The sequence below is a fragment of the Harpia harpyja genome, chromosome Z, assembly GCF_026419915.1.
Source record: "Harpia harpyja isolate bHarHar1 chromosome Z, bHarHar1 primary haplotype, whole genome shotgun sequence".
Lineage (NCBI taxonomy): Eukaryota > Metazoa > Chordata > Aves > Accipitriformes > Accipitridae > Harpia > Harpia harpyja.
In genome coordinates, this window is record NC_068969.1 from 90905234 (window position 1) to 90918385 (window position 13152).

At 36.9% G+C, this 13152-nt stretch overlaps 1 protein-coding gene across 2 annotated transcripts in view; it reads right to left on the bottom strand.

Moving 5' to 3' along the window:
- The window catches only part of ARSB (arylsulfatase B), a 65760-nt gene that overhangs the window by 28054 nt on the left and 24554 nt on the right, over positions 1 to 13152 (bottom strand). For both annotated transcript variants that reach the window (XM_052777657.1, XM_052777658.1), the window contains exon 5: positions 4336 to 4579. In XM_052777657.1, the coding sequence (XP_052633617.1) occupies positions 4336 to 4579 (244 nt within the window). The remainder of the gene's footprint in view (positions 1 to 4335; positions 4580 to 13152) is intronic.

Genomic DNA, 13152 nt, shown 5'->3' on the forward strand with positions numbered 1-13152 from the left:
ATATGCTGCAACAAAATTTTGCATGCAAAAGTTTTTTTGGCTGCCTACTGTAGAAAACTAGCAGAAAGGCCAAGATTGGTATGAACAGAGAAAGACTGGGAAGGTCTGCGTGTGGAGACAACAGCACGAACACAGAGCAGGGAAAGGGCTCTTGTAATGGCCTGGGTTAACAACGCCCAGGTTAGCAGGACAGCAAGACCCCAACATGTCTTGGCCAGTTTCACAGGTCAGGGACATCTGGGACAAAACAGTGAGGGCACCGGGTGACTCACAGAGGTGGGACAGGACAGAAAAGCAGCACCAAAAGGGTACAAAAAAGGCATAACCAGAACCCGTGCATGGTTACCAACCTAAGAAGAACACAGAGGATGTTAGAAGGACTTCATAGCTGGTGTTCCTGGACCTCTGCACCATCACAACACAGTCCTGGGCCTAACAGCTGGTCACAAGCATCATGGTGCCTGGCTGCCTGATAGATGGCTTGAGAAGCCCTGCCCTGGCGCCTGGCTGCTGGGCAGACTTCTTAGACACACACCTTTTGGTGAGTGAGAGTGTCAGACTGTGAGAGTGCGAGTAAAACCTGCTTTACTTCAGTTGTCTATTTTAAATAAAATCACATTCCTCTTCCATTAGGTCTCTCATTGAGACAGTGTTCCAACAGGGCTTCCCACACTAGTAGGTCAGCAGATCAATTTGGAAAGAGCAAACAAGCTTTTGAGTTCGAAGTCCCTGTCAAAGAGCTCTTAAGTAGCATGCAAATTTTTACTGAAGAAAAGAAGTTCAAACAATGAGAACAAGAACATTGTGTTTCCTCAGTTTCATGCATTGTATGAAAGAAACTTAAAGTATAGCTAGCTAAAAAGAATGCCAAAGAAGATACTTTTGTCCACAAGAAACATGTGCTCCTGAACTTTAGCTTTTCATGCCATTTGCTCCTGACCATTAACTTTATTCTGGTTATTCAAGTCAAAATTAAGTAGAGGAGGCATGAAATGAACAGGTGGATACACATGTGGTTTTCAGCACTTCTATTTACTACGAGAACTTATGTTAATGCAATTCCTAATTTGGACTGCCAGTCATCTTAAAATCATGACAGAAGGCTCATATCGGTCTAGGATTTTAGAATTTATACTTACAATTTCAAAATTTATATCTAATTTCTGCATTATTTATATCATTATCTATATTTAAAAATATGTATTTATATGTAGTTATTTTCAGTATTATATTATTTATATTTATCAAATCAATATCATATTAAGAACACGTCCTTTAACTACTGATCACTTATAGGCAGATAGTGGAATGGATCCAATATTTTTGTAACTTCTGAGAGTATCTGCATTGCCCAAATATTCTTTTGAATGTCTAAATCAAGGTTCCAAATTTATAACCTTTTTCCTTTTGATTATAGACATGTGAAACAGTAGGCTCAGGATTAAAGTCCACCAAACAACAACAAAAAAAAATCACAGGAAGCATATGCAGCTATTTGTATTAGACTGGTCTGAAAAAAATACAGGTGTAACACAGTGATTGGCTATTAATTTCCCTTTTTCAAATTAGGTAGAAGCTTAGCAAATTATAATTTCACTCATTATGAGCCATCTGGTCCAAGAAAAGCAACATATTTGAACTTTTCCATCAGATGTCACCAAAAGGGCACTGTGCCTTCATTGTTTGCTATCCAATATTCAAGTGACCTTTTGAGTTATGATCATGAAATTTAATACACTCATTTCTCCTTATCACATGGGAAAATCATGTGAAATTTGACATTTTGGCTGCAAGGTCAGCCAAAGAGCAGCCTGTCATTTCACAAAAACTGACTTTTTCCCTCTCCAGACAGAGGCCCTCCAGTTGGCAGAACTAAAAATATTGGAGGTCATCTATTCCCTAGCAGTGCTAGTAAACATTGAATTCAGCCCCTCCACAAAGAGATTAAGACTGAAGTGCCAGTAGTGTGCAGGGGATGCACAGCTGTACCTATTCTTCCCCACATATAATTTTCCTCCTGAAGTAACCTGATCCGAAAAGATCAGTCCATGACAAAGAATACCTGGTTGAAACTAAACCTGAAGGTGGCAGGAATTCTGCTGGTAGCTGGAAGAAAAGTCTATGGTTTAGGAGTACCCCAGGATCTTGCTGATGCTAAGTTTTCCCACAGTAACACTGGCATTTAAAGCATTTTAATTCCTCTGGCTGGACAGGAGTCTCTATTCCTTCCTGGCAGTTAACGGTCCCTGGCCTCAATTATGCACATCCTTATCTTCTTTCACTTGGAAAAGAGCCATGCAGTACACCTGGGCACAAGGCCATGAGCTCTCCACAAACTCCAGCTAGGACAGAAAACTACCCCATAGTTCCTCAGAAACAGAGGTAGCACTAAGAAAGAAATCAAGCTTAGCTGTTTCAAAACAGGTAATCCTACTAAAGGTACAAACAAAACAATTCTGAACTCAAGATATGGGGTTTGGTTTTGGGGGCGTTGGGGGTGGGGTTTGGGTTTTGTTTTTTACTTCAAGGTCTATATAGGACTAACCAGGGACAGGTAGATGGGTTCAACTGTGCCTGCTTTAACTCTCAATTTCTCATCTCAATCCCTAACCCAAACAACACTCCTGTTCACGCTTGTTTAGGAACTAACTCCTGTAATTCACATTCTAGGATGCTAAAACACACAAAAATCAGTGTTTATCATAATGCACTATGTAGAAAATTGCAGCAAATTCAGCAATTGCTACATAAATAGCTACATTTCTCCTGCAAGCTGGGGTGGGAACAGTGAGAAGGGGACAAAAGGTTATAATAGACATAATATTATGTTGTCTGACTGCTATTAAAACAGAACAAAGACTATCAAAAAACCCAAAACACTAATTCTCAAATGAATGGCATGTAGGAAATAGAATTGCTAGTCTTTTTGTTCTGTTTTAGCAGTATTAAAATTTCCATCCTAAATGACCTAAAACAATATTCAAAGACCTACTAAAATAAATATAACTTCTAAGAACATAGACAATAGGATTTAGCCCCATCAATGAATACATTACATGCAGCACAAAGACAAATAAACAAAGGAATTTAAACCAATGTCACCATGCAATTTTTGCAAAACTAAGGCATGGTCACAGAAGTTTAAAATTCTGCAGAAATTCAGGTTTTAAAGACATTGTAATCCATTTTAGTAGAATAAAAGAACATTAGAATAAAAGAAAAGCTTTGAAAGATGAAGGACTGACTGAGTGTATCTTGATTGAAGATATCGCAGAGGAGCAACACCAGAGTTTCTTTTGATAGTTTGTTTCACCGAAAATATCACCTTTACCAGTTAATGCCCATTTCATTTATTCTTTTACATTCTATTCTACTTACTCTGCTGAGCCCAAGGCTCCAGTAATAAGCACATATTCAGATGTGCCCAGAGCCCCCAATATCCTGCATTTGTGATATCATTTTTATTATTCTTTTCCAGAGGAAAACTGTATGGGATTTAACTAATTTTTTAATGCACAGAAGACTCTCCATTATCTGAACTAATGGGAGGGTCTGGGATATCCCAGTTAATCCAGACAGCATGAGAGGCGCACAGAGTGAGAGAGAGCCCACCAAAAGTCATTAGCTTGGTCTCAGTGTCAACCTAACTGGAGCTAAGCTGCCTCTTTTTTCCAGCCATCTAAGCATGTCTGCACTGTGCTCCTGAGTGCTCCAGCTTGCTTAAATCAGGCACAACATCACAAGCTCTCAGAAACCAAGTCTGGTCTATTTTTGTACTCAACCTCACCGGCTTTTTGAGACACTGGTCAGCATGATAAGGACCTACTCAAATGGTTACACTTTGAGCCAGCCTGACAGGCCCTGGACTGAGCTAACAAACCATCAAAGTGGAATCCATGCTCAGTGAGTTTAATGTCTGCATAGATTTCCCACATGTCCAATTTGAGATGCACACTGCAGAGACACCCAACTGGGCTCTGTAGAGAGCAAGGCCGGGTCCATAAAGTTTACTAACTTGTACTTCATGCTGCGCAAAATCAGTTAACGTGCTTCTGGATCACAGAGCGTTCTTGAAAAAGTATACCATACTTGTGCATTGTTGTGTCCACACTGATAAACTCAACGTACCAAGTTAAAGCTATATGGAAGTTTTGCATTTGTGACCAGGATTAATTTGGATAATTCTCTCATGGATAGTAAAGCACTTATACATTCCCTTTATTTAGGGAAAGGAACACGTAATATTTCCCCCCTCCTGTTCCAGCTCTGTTTTCTGGGCTGATTAAATCCTTCTCATACCACAACACTGACTCTGTGATTTGACATGCAATTTACCTGATAGCTTTCCAAACATCAAAGCCATCCAAAGGCTTGGTGCCATTAGTATGTCCTCCAGCAAGGTGCACCAGCGTTGGTAGCCAGTCAGAGATATGGATGAGTGCATGACTCTCTACACCTTTTTGTTTCAGCAAAGGACTTGCAACAAAGCCTACTCCTCTCACTCCTCCTTCCCAGAGGGTCCATTTTCTTCCTCTCAGTGGCCAGTTATTCCCACCTGCCAAAGTCTGTCCTCCATTATCTGGAAAACATGTAATTAAAAGGAATTATTGGTATGAAAGAAACAGAACAATCCTCCCCACAATAGTTATTCATCCATATGAAAAAATATTTTCACAATATAGGCATGTCATGCAAGTACTTGCATAGTGCTGTTAAGTGTTCATACAACATGTTGCATGTTCAGAGCACGTAACAAACATATGTTAATTCTTGCCAGAGTCTTACAAATTACTACAAAGAAAAGTAACTGTTAGGCAGAAATGATACCATACTACAAGCAAACGATTTCGAAAGACTTTAAGAGCAACGTCGACATTGATTCTAAATATCAATAGACATCCAAAGCTTCCAGAATCAAAGACCTTAAAAATTTAGTTCCAACTACTTTACAGACCACAAGAAGAGTTGCTATCAATGCCATCATTAGTATTGAGAATACACTGTTTTCCAAAGCGGTATGGTATACTTAAAACAGAAAACTGTTATTCCAGTGTCAGGACAATACCCATACTCCTAGTTTAGAACCATTTTTTTGCTAGATTTTTAGGCAGCCACACTGATTTGCAATGTCACACAAAGCAGGCAGTTTCTCAGGCAGGAGGAGAGAGCCCTTACAAAATGAGTTGAAGCTAGTTAAAATAGTTGAAGCGATTTGGAAATATACTGAATTTATTGTGTTTGGCGAGAACAACATATAAGACGGTTACAGAAAAGGTTGAAATGTGACTACAGTAACTCAGAAATATTTACATCAATTAGAGATAGCTCATGAAACTCTTTTTTAACTGTCTCTGACCAAGCTTCCACACTCAGAATAAAATCCAGATCCCTGAAGTTAACAGAATTAATGATTCTTTGAAGTTACTTTCAGCACTGCTGTAGAGTTGTTCTTGTTCAAACCTATTGCAATGATCTTGGAAGAGTCATTGGTGGCAATTCTTTTAAGCATAATTTTTCTGTATTTTAATGAGGTTAAAATTATTTCAAATAGTAGTTGTTGAACTGACACTCAGTGTAATTTAATGTATTTATATTGTATTTTCTGATTAAAACCCAGGAATTTGAGGGAAGAAAAAAGTACACATCCAACACCTTACAGAAGAACTGTAACCACAATACAACAAAATTATCTTCCTTCTGTTTCATTAATTAGGGATCAATGTAAACCCCCACTGTGAACACCCTTCTAGTGCACACAGAAGACCCTTTTTGTTCTACTAAGGAATAACCTAGTGCATGTCTCCGTGAAGACTTTAAAAGGTGGAAGCCTAAGCTAAATGAAGCACTTGGAAAAAAGAGCATGATCTGAAAAGTGTAGGCCCAAATAGCTGCCAGTAGGGCTGCTTGTGTGTCCAGCACTCTTGGGATAAAAATAAATAAATAAATAGTTTTATTGTCTTCAATATGAAATGCAGGCAACCAAATACTACCTACCAATGTTTCTCACAGAACGATATTGAGCATTGAGACCTGAGAATGTAAGCAGTTGCTGGTTACCAAAAAAAAAAAAAAAAAAAAAATCAGTTTCAACAATTCCTCCTACTCATATTGTCAACAGGAATTCCTGTCAGGGATACTCACGGGACAGAGCTTTCAGTAGCTTTTAACCTTTGGTGGCCTTAGAATAAAATGTATCTTATCTACACTACATTAGAGCACAATTTAGACATACAGTGGGATCAAATCTTAAGTATGTTAAATATCTTCTTCGTATCACAGGCTACTTACTGTCCCTATCAGTTTAATACTAGCACATGAGATTTTTGGGTGGTCCTGAATATCAGCAACAAAGTAGCAAGGAAATTATATAAGTAGACTTTCTTTTTGAAAAATAGACAAAGTGTGGATTTCCTGGGTTACAGTCAAATCTGTATTATACTTACTTTTTCTTTACTTTCTGTAGTTGAGTTGAAGACATTCACGTTGTGCCAGTTTCATTATACAATAAATTCCCTGAGACAAGTAGTCCATCTAACAGATACCCTGTAAAAACTTTGTGTGATATAAGCATTCACACATAGTACACTAAGTTTAAAAAAAGGGGAGAACAAAAGTTCTTGTTTTGATAGCTTATCTGATATGTGAATGAAAAAACCCGATGTATGAAACAAGGTTCATCCCACTCATTTTGACTTCTCATTTTCACATTGCTAGAACATTACCGTTTCCTCCTCCCTCAGGAACTCATGTTCAAGAGACCCTTTCTGCTTAGTTTCTTGACTATGAAGAAAGCGTTGAAGGAGGGAAAAGGATGGTTTCTGTTTTGGTTACTGAAGTTTGTTTCCATTCTAGGTAGGCAGAACAGAGCTATTGTATCACTGGCAGTTTATACATAAGTGATACCATTTTTCAAAGTCATAGATAACTACTTCCATATGGTCTGAAATATTATCTAGGACTTCAAATATCAACAATTTGTTAAAGAGGAGCAAGTTACATAATAATGAAAGATCATAATGGAGTCTGTACTGACGAAATATTAAGCCAACCACTAAATAATAAAGGTGGGGGAGGGAACAAACAAGAAGCCGCTTATGCATAAGGTATAGACATGGCAGAAAGGCAGACATGAACAACCACTACCAGACTGTAAATGGAGTTCCAGTCACTCTAACCTACAAGGGTATGTCTAGACAGCAAGAGACAGAATGGGTACCTGCTGTGTGTGTGTTCAGATAACTTTTCCATAAGATACTGCTGTGGATGTATACAATTGATGCTAAAAGCTTCATGGGTTCAGAAAGCCATGGGAGAAGTTAAAGATGAAAAAATAATTGATAGTTCTTACATGAAAAGACATCACCTCTGTCTCAGGAATTTCTTCAGCCACAAAATGCTGAAGATTTGAAAGTTTTCACAAAATTTTTGGTGAAAGGCACAAACAGTGAGAGTCCCAATGCTCTTTCCTAGGCACATGTTACCAGGCATTGCCATAGCCAGGGAACACTTGGCTAGATGGATCCTTCATCTGTGGAAGTACAGCCATTCTCATGTTCTCCCAAATAAGCTATTCCTTACTAACTCCTCATGCTATTTTAGCAAAGTATCTTGAATATAGAACAAATGCCAAAGTCCATATGGAAACTCCCAGTAGTTTAAAACGCACACTTAATATCCACTTAGGTAAGAGAGAAATAGGATCATTGTTGCTTCATGTTCTACACTGGCTTCATATCCAATTCTAAATCCACTTCAGAACAATATTTCCTGAATCATTTATCATCCATTTTTGCAACTGTTTCTCTCCATGACTCATCCTAATACCTAATCTCAGCAGACAGCCTCCAGAGCAAAGCTTTTGGAATCAAGATACCTACAACTAGAAGCCCTGGTTTGTAACATTTCTTATTAGTAAAGCTTCTGCCTTGTGACTTCAGCTAAAAAAACAAGATTCCCCCAAGCATGATACTTCAATTGCCTCTTTCCTGGAGACAAACATCAAATATGATTTTCATTAAAAATAATAATGAAGTAGTCTGGAAAACATAGTGAGCATATTTTTCCTATCTGTAAGAATCATTTTTGTAATTACATCTATATAATTTAGACTTCAGTAGTACCCATAACATATTATGTGCATTAGAAAAATCATAAAACAAACCAGCTCTTGAACCTAAAGAAAGAATGAAAGGGGGAAGAATAAGGCTATACTTAGAAGTTATTGTACTTGGCATAAACATTACCTATCTAATTTATTCAGTTTTGTTTGCTTTCTTAAATGGAAGCATCATACATTTTTAAAGAGCTTTGTTGTTTGCTTGGTTTGTCTTGCTTTGATAGATGTTTAGCTACCTTTATTTTCTCACAGTATTTTTATCACTCCCACCATCCGATGTAATTTTGAGGAGGGGGGTACTGAGACTTTTTTTTCCATTCTGATGGAATTTTCTTCTACAAGCTGAAATTTGTGATAATGAAAGAAAACATTGGGGAGAGACATTCTCACTGATACAAGAATGGGCTGAAAGAGAGTTTGTAGCAGGCATTACCACCACCAACAAAAAAATGCACAGAAGGCATATGCAGGGTAAATGGCAAAATGACAGAATAAAGGAGAGAAACAGAAGCATCCTAGCTACTTTAAAAGGTATTTTCAATCGAAGTCCTGCACCCTTGAATTAACATCAGCCTTGTTGACTATGGAGAAATCTGTATAATGTAGTAATTGTATCATAAACATCAATGACATGCTGCAGTGGCCTGGGAAGACATGTCATTGCTACTATGGAAGAAAAAGCAAAAATCCTAAAAGAAAAGGAAGCATGTTGACAGTTGTAAGTACTGGGGAAGGAGCCTGCAATGGTTAGATATGAGGGAACCACGTAATCATAGACAGAACAGTTTCTTAAGGGCAATAAATATTTCTGAGGGTCAGGAACTGGTCAAAAGAGTCCCTAGGTACAAAAGCCAGGCTCATCTCTAATATTATCATACTCTGCCAATTACATGACTCATGTGAGTAGCATAAATCTCTTTTGTGTTGTTCTTCAGCATCCAAGGAGTAGGAATCTGATAGGATCTGAATGTATCTTCAAAAAAAAAAAAATTGCCACACTGAGTAATTTGATTGGAACTGATACTAACAAAATCAGTAGTTCTAAACCCCCCACAAAACCAATGCAGTGCTTCCAAACCCAAAACACCACCACATTTTATGTTAGTTTCTCCATATGAGTGTATCTGTGAGACATGCATCCTGATAAAATAGATCGATATAAAGCTCTCCAGATGTAAAAACTTTTGTCTACAAAATAGTCATGCACAGTACCCTAACCCCTTGAATACTTTTTAAAGTGCTGGTAAAGCTGATCCTCAGTAAATACCATGCATTGCTATAGCAAAAATAAAATTTTGAAGCAAGAACTTCTGTCTTCTGTTTTGATTAAAATATCTGCAAAAAAAAATCAAATGTTTTTCTTCTAACTCCAGCAACTACCCAAATATGCCTTCAAGAAAAAAATAATTTCTTATAGGACTATTTCTACATTCTTTCACTCCCATACACCTATTTACATCAAATCACTTTCTCACCCATCTCCAAGTCCATACAATGCTGTTCACATTAAGATACTTTAATGGAGTGAGTTGAAACAACAAAAATCCATAGTACCTCCCTCCCAAAAGATTTTGGATGAAAATAGGACACATTTCCCACACAGAAAATCAGAGAATATAATCTATTTTCAAAAAGAAGGTGACTGTCTTTCAAACTACTGTGGGGTTTTTGTTAACGGTAATGAAGAAGAAGGGTGCTTTTTAAAAATCTATTTAATATAATAAAAACCTTTCAACGTAAGCAAAATAAAAGCAAAGTAAAGATTGTGCATCTTCAATACACCTTTAAAAATGAAGGCCAATGTTTTCTTCTCACAGACATCTGCTTTTGTAATTAATATTCATTGTCATATACATGAGAAAGTTTAATTTGTTAAATCTGTAAACTGTAAAAGATGTTTTGCAGGAGTTCTTTAAGGAATCAATAAACAAAACTAAACAGAGACACCCTTCTGTTTCTCCCAAACACTTCTCTGAAGAGTTGCCAGCTGCCAAACATTTTGACTAGGGCAGTATATATATGCAGTGATGTGGGATGTACGTAACTAGTAAACATTTTAATGACTAAAACCTCTTTGAAGAGCAGTTGGATAATAAAAAACAGCAATAAAACAATTCTGAGAGCAATCACTAATGAAGCATGTATGGATTCATGTGTTCAGATGGACTCACTTTTTTACTGAATTACTCTGGAACTGAAGCAACAGTCTGCTTCATACTATGAAGATAACCCACATCGACAATAGATATTCACAACTATGGGAAAAGCTTCGTTTGGGATTTATAACCCATTAGACAAAAGAAAACAAAAAAGGCAGAATGAACCCTGACAAATACCCTTCCCAGGATCATAAATATCTCTCACCTGTGCACATTCCTTGCTAAGACAAGTCCACAGTGGTTACTGAACTCAGGGGCAATATTAATAGCATTAATAGATTTGTCAAAACTTCACGCATCAGAGCTCACTCTTCTGACAAATTCAGTTTAAATTGATCAACGGGCTCAAAAGTTATTGTTGGGAGAAGAAATTAAATGGAAACAAGTCCTGTAATACTCTATAAGGCCAGTTTTCTAAGAAAGTAAGCTTAATGTCCCCCAGTTGTACACACAAAAATCGTTATTGCCTATGTAGTGGAATGAAAAACTTATTTAAAAAGCTATAAAGAGACCTTTGTGTTTTATTTTTGGATGGTGGGAAAAACACTATAAGAAGAGTTTCCAAAAACCACTTAAGCACAGTATGGCCAACACACTAACTTTCTTCACCATGTGGACAAGTGGCCCAAGCAACTTCCTTTCTGTGACTTCTACTACCTGCACACACTAGCTTAGCAACTTCTGCTCATGATGTTGCCTCACATTAATGCTCTAGAATAGAGGTGCTATTTTCTCTGCAAATAGGCCAGAAACTGGTCTTTGCTTTAAGGTTTTTCCTCAATGCTTTTTTGGCCAGCTCTTACATAGGACTTAAGTGGGTAAATTAAAAATGGTAAATAATACATAAAAAGATTTTGCATTTTTTTCAAAAGCAACAGTGTGCCTTGTTGTATAGCTACTTATTTTCTGCTAGCAGACTAGATCTTGTTTCAATTATACTATGGAAAAGTAACTTTTTTTTTTTTTTTTAAACAGCATCCTATTTTTTTCTCCTTTGTGACCACTCAGGTTGCTGCATTCTTCTTACGACCACAGTTGAGCTACACTCTGCAGCCCTGTTGACGTGCCTGGCAAATTATTCTAGACAAGCTCCTTGGAGAGGGCTTCCTGGAATTTCTCCACAGATTCATCCAGGACTGTATTTGGTGTTGTTATCAACCAGTTTCAACTCCAGTATTTCTTTTCAGTCTTCGTATTTTCTTAGTTCAAATAAGGAGCTACTCATAAGTCTCCTTACAAAAAAAAAAAAAGAAAAAAGAAAAAAGAAAAAAATCACCCTTGCTGACTACATTTACTGTGCAAATTGTGTTAGACAGTGAGAATACCTCTTAAAAATATGCAGGGTTTACATAAACTGACCTTAACTTCCAGTTATTCTAAACCTTCCATTCTCATAAGATGATAAAACCAGAGAGTTTAAGTTTGTGATACGTATTATACAACATTGGTTACAATGGCAGAATTGTCATCCTAAGTATGTGTCCTAGTAATCCTAATTATCATGGCAAGTTTAACAACTGGTTTTGGCATCCGTAGAACAAAGAGTGATCCAAGAATACGGAAAATACTTATAACAATATCTCTGGAAAACACAGCAGTAATTAATTATCTCCTATAAAAAAAATACCAATCTTAACAGAAAATATAAAAACCCACCTCTTTCAGCACAACAATCCAATAGGATAAGAATTTCTGGACTGTTTTGCATTGTATGTCTCACAGCACAACAAATTCTGCATAAATAAATTTTAGCAATAAGTAACAAAAGACCAAAACTGCTTGGTATCACAAAAAAATAATCAACATGCAAAATATTTTATGATAGCAAGGTTAATAAATTTAAACATGTAACTTCTTCTAGATACTTAGGTTCATTTTTAAAAATAGCCATCCAAAAGTTTAACAGATCTGTTTGTATACAACTCATATATCCACAGAGCAAGAAGTAACCAACATTTAAAGGAAGTATTCAATTAGGAATCAGTAAAAAAAAAAAAAAAAAAAAAAAAGAAAGAGAAAGAAAGAGAAAGATCAAGTGCTGTGTGCCAAGAAAGTCTTTGAATATGCAACCACTTTTTTTATCCTGTTCAGAACACAGCACAAAGAAAGCATTTGAAGTAATACATCTGCAAGCACAAAGTAAGAAGAAAACTTAACTTGAAGCATCTAGGATCATATAAATACAAATAGATATCACAACTCAATTCATTAATCGTTTATCACGTACTGGTGCTTAATAAATTTAACCAACCATTAGAGTCTGTAAAGATCAAGCCTAACATTTCTGGCTCCTGGCTACAAACACCTAGGTCTCCTTTTTTTCTGAAAACAGTTACAAAATACTTGCCAAATACTCTTACTGTATCTACAGTACTTTTCAAATCCAACATGGGCATGCTCCAGCTTTTTTTTTCTGTTTTCCACCTGTGCTTAAGCTCCTACTTTTTTGAATTGATGAATTTCTCTGACGCTGCAAGAGAAAACTCCCATACCCTTTAATTTCTCCTCATGGGCCCCTGCAGTAAGCTGATCTAGCACACATCTGTCTCATACAAAAACCATGCCAAGCTCTGTTTGAAAGGCTTGTCTAAAGCCACATGGTATTTTTAAAGTGAGTACAGACCAGAAAAAAAACCCAACTCTGATTTATTTTATAATGCAGATTTGGGCATTTCAATATGTTATCAAATCAAATCATCTTCAAAATAATGAGAAAAAGGAACCTTTTAAGCTCCTGCTACTCCTGAAACTAAAGGCTGCCAACATACTAAAGCCATCAACTGCATGTAATCTAGCACGAAATACGTGCATAAAATGTTTGAAGGGGAAATATGGTCAATAATAATTCCTGGTACTTATTCCAGTTTCTTGCTTCTG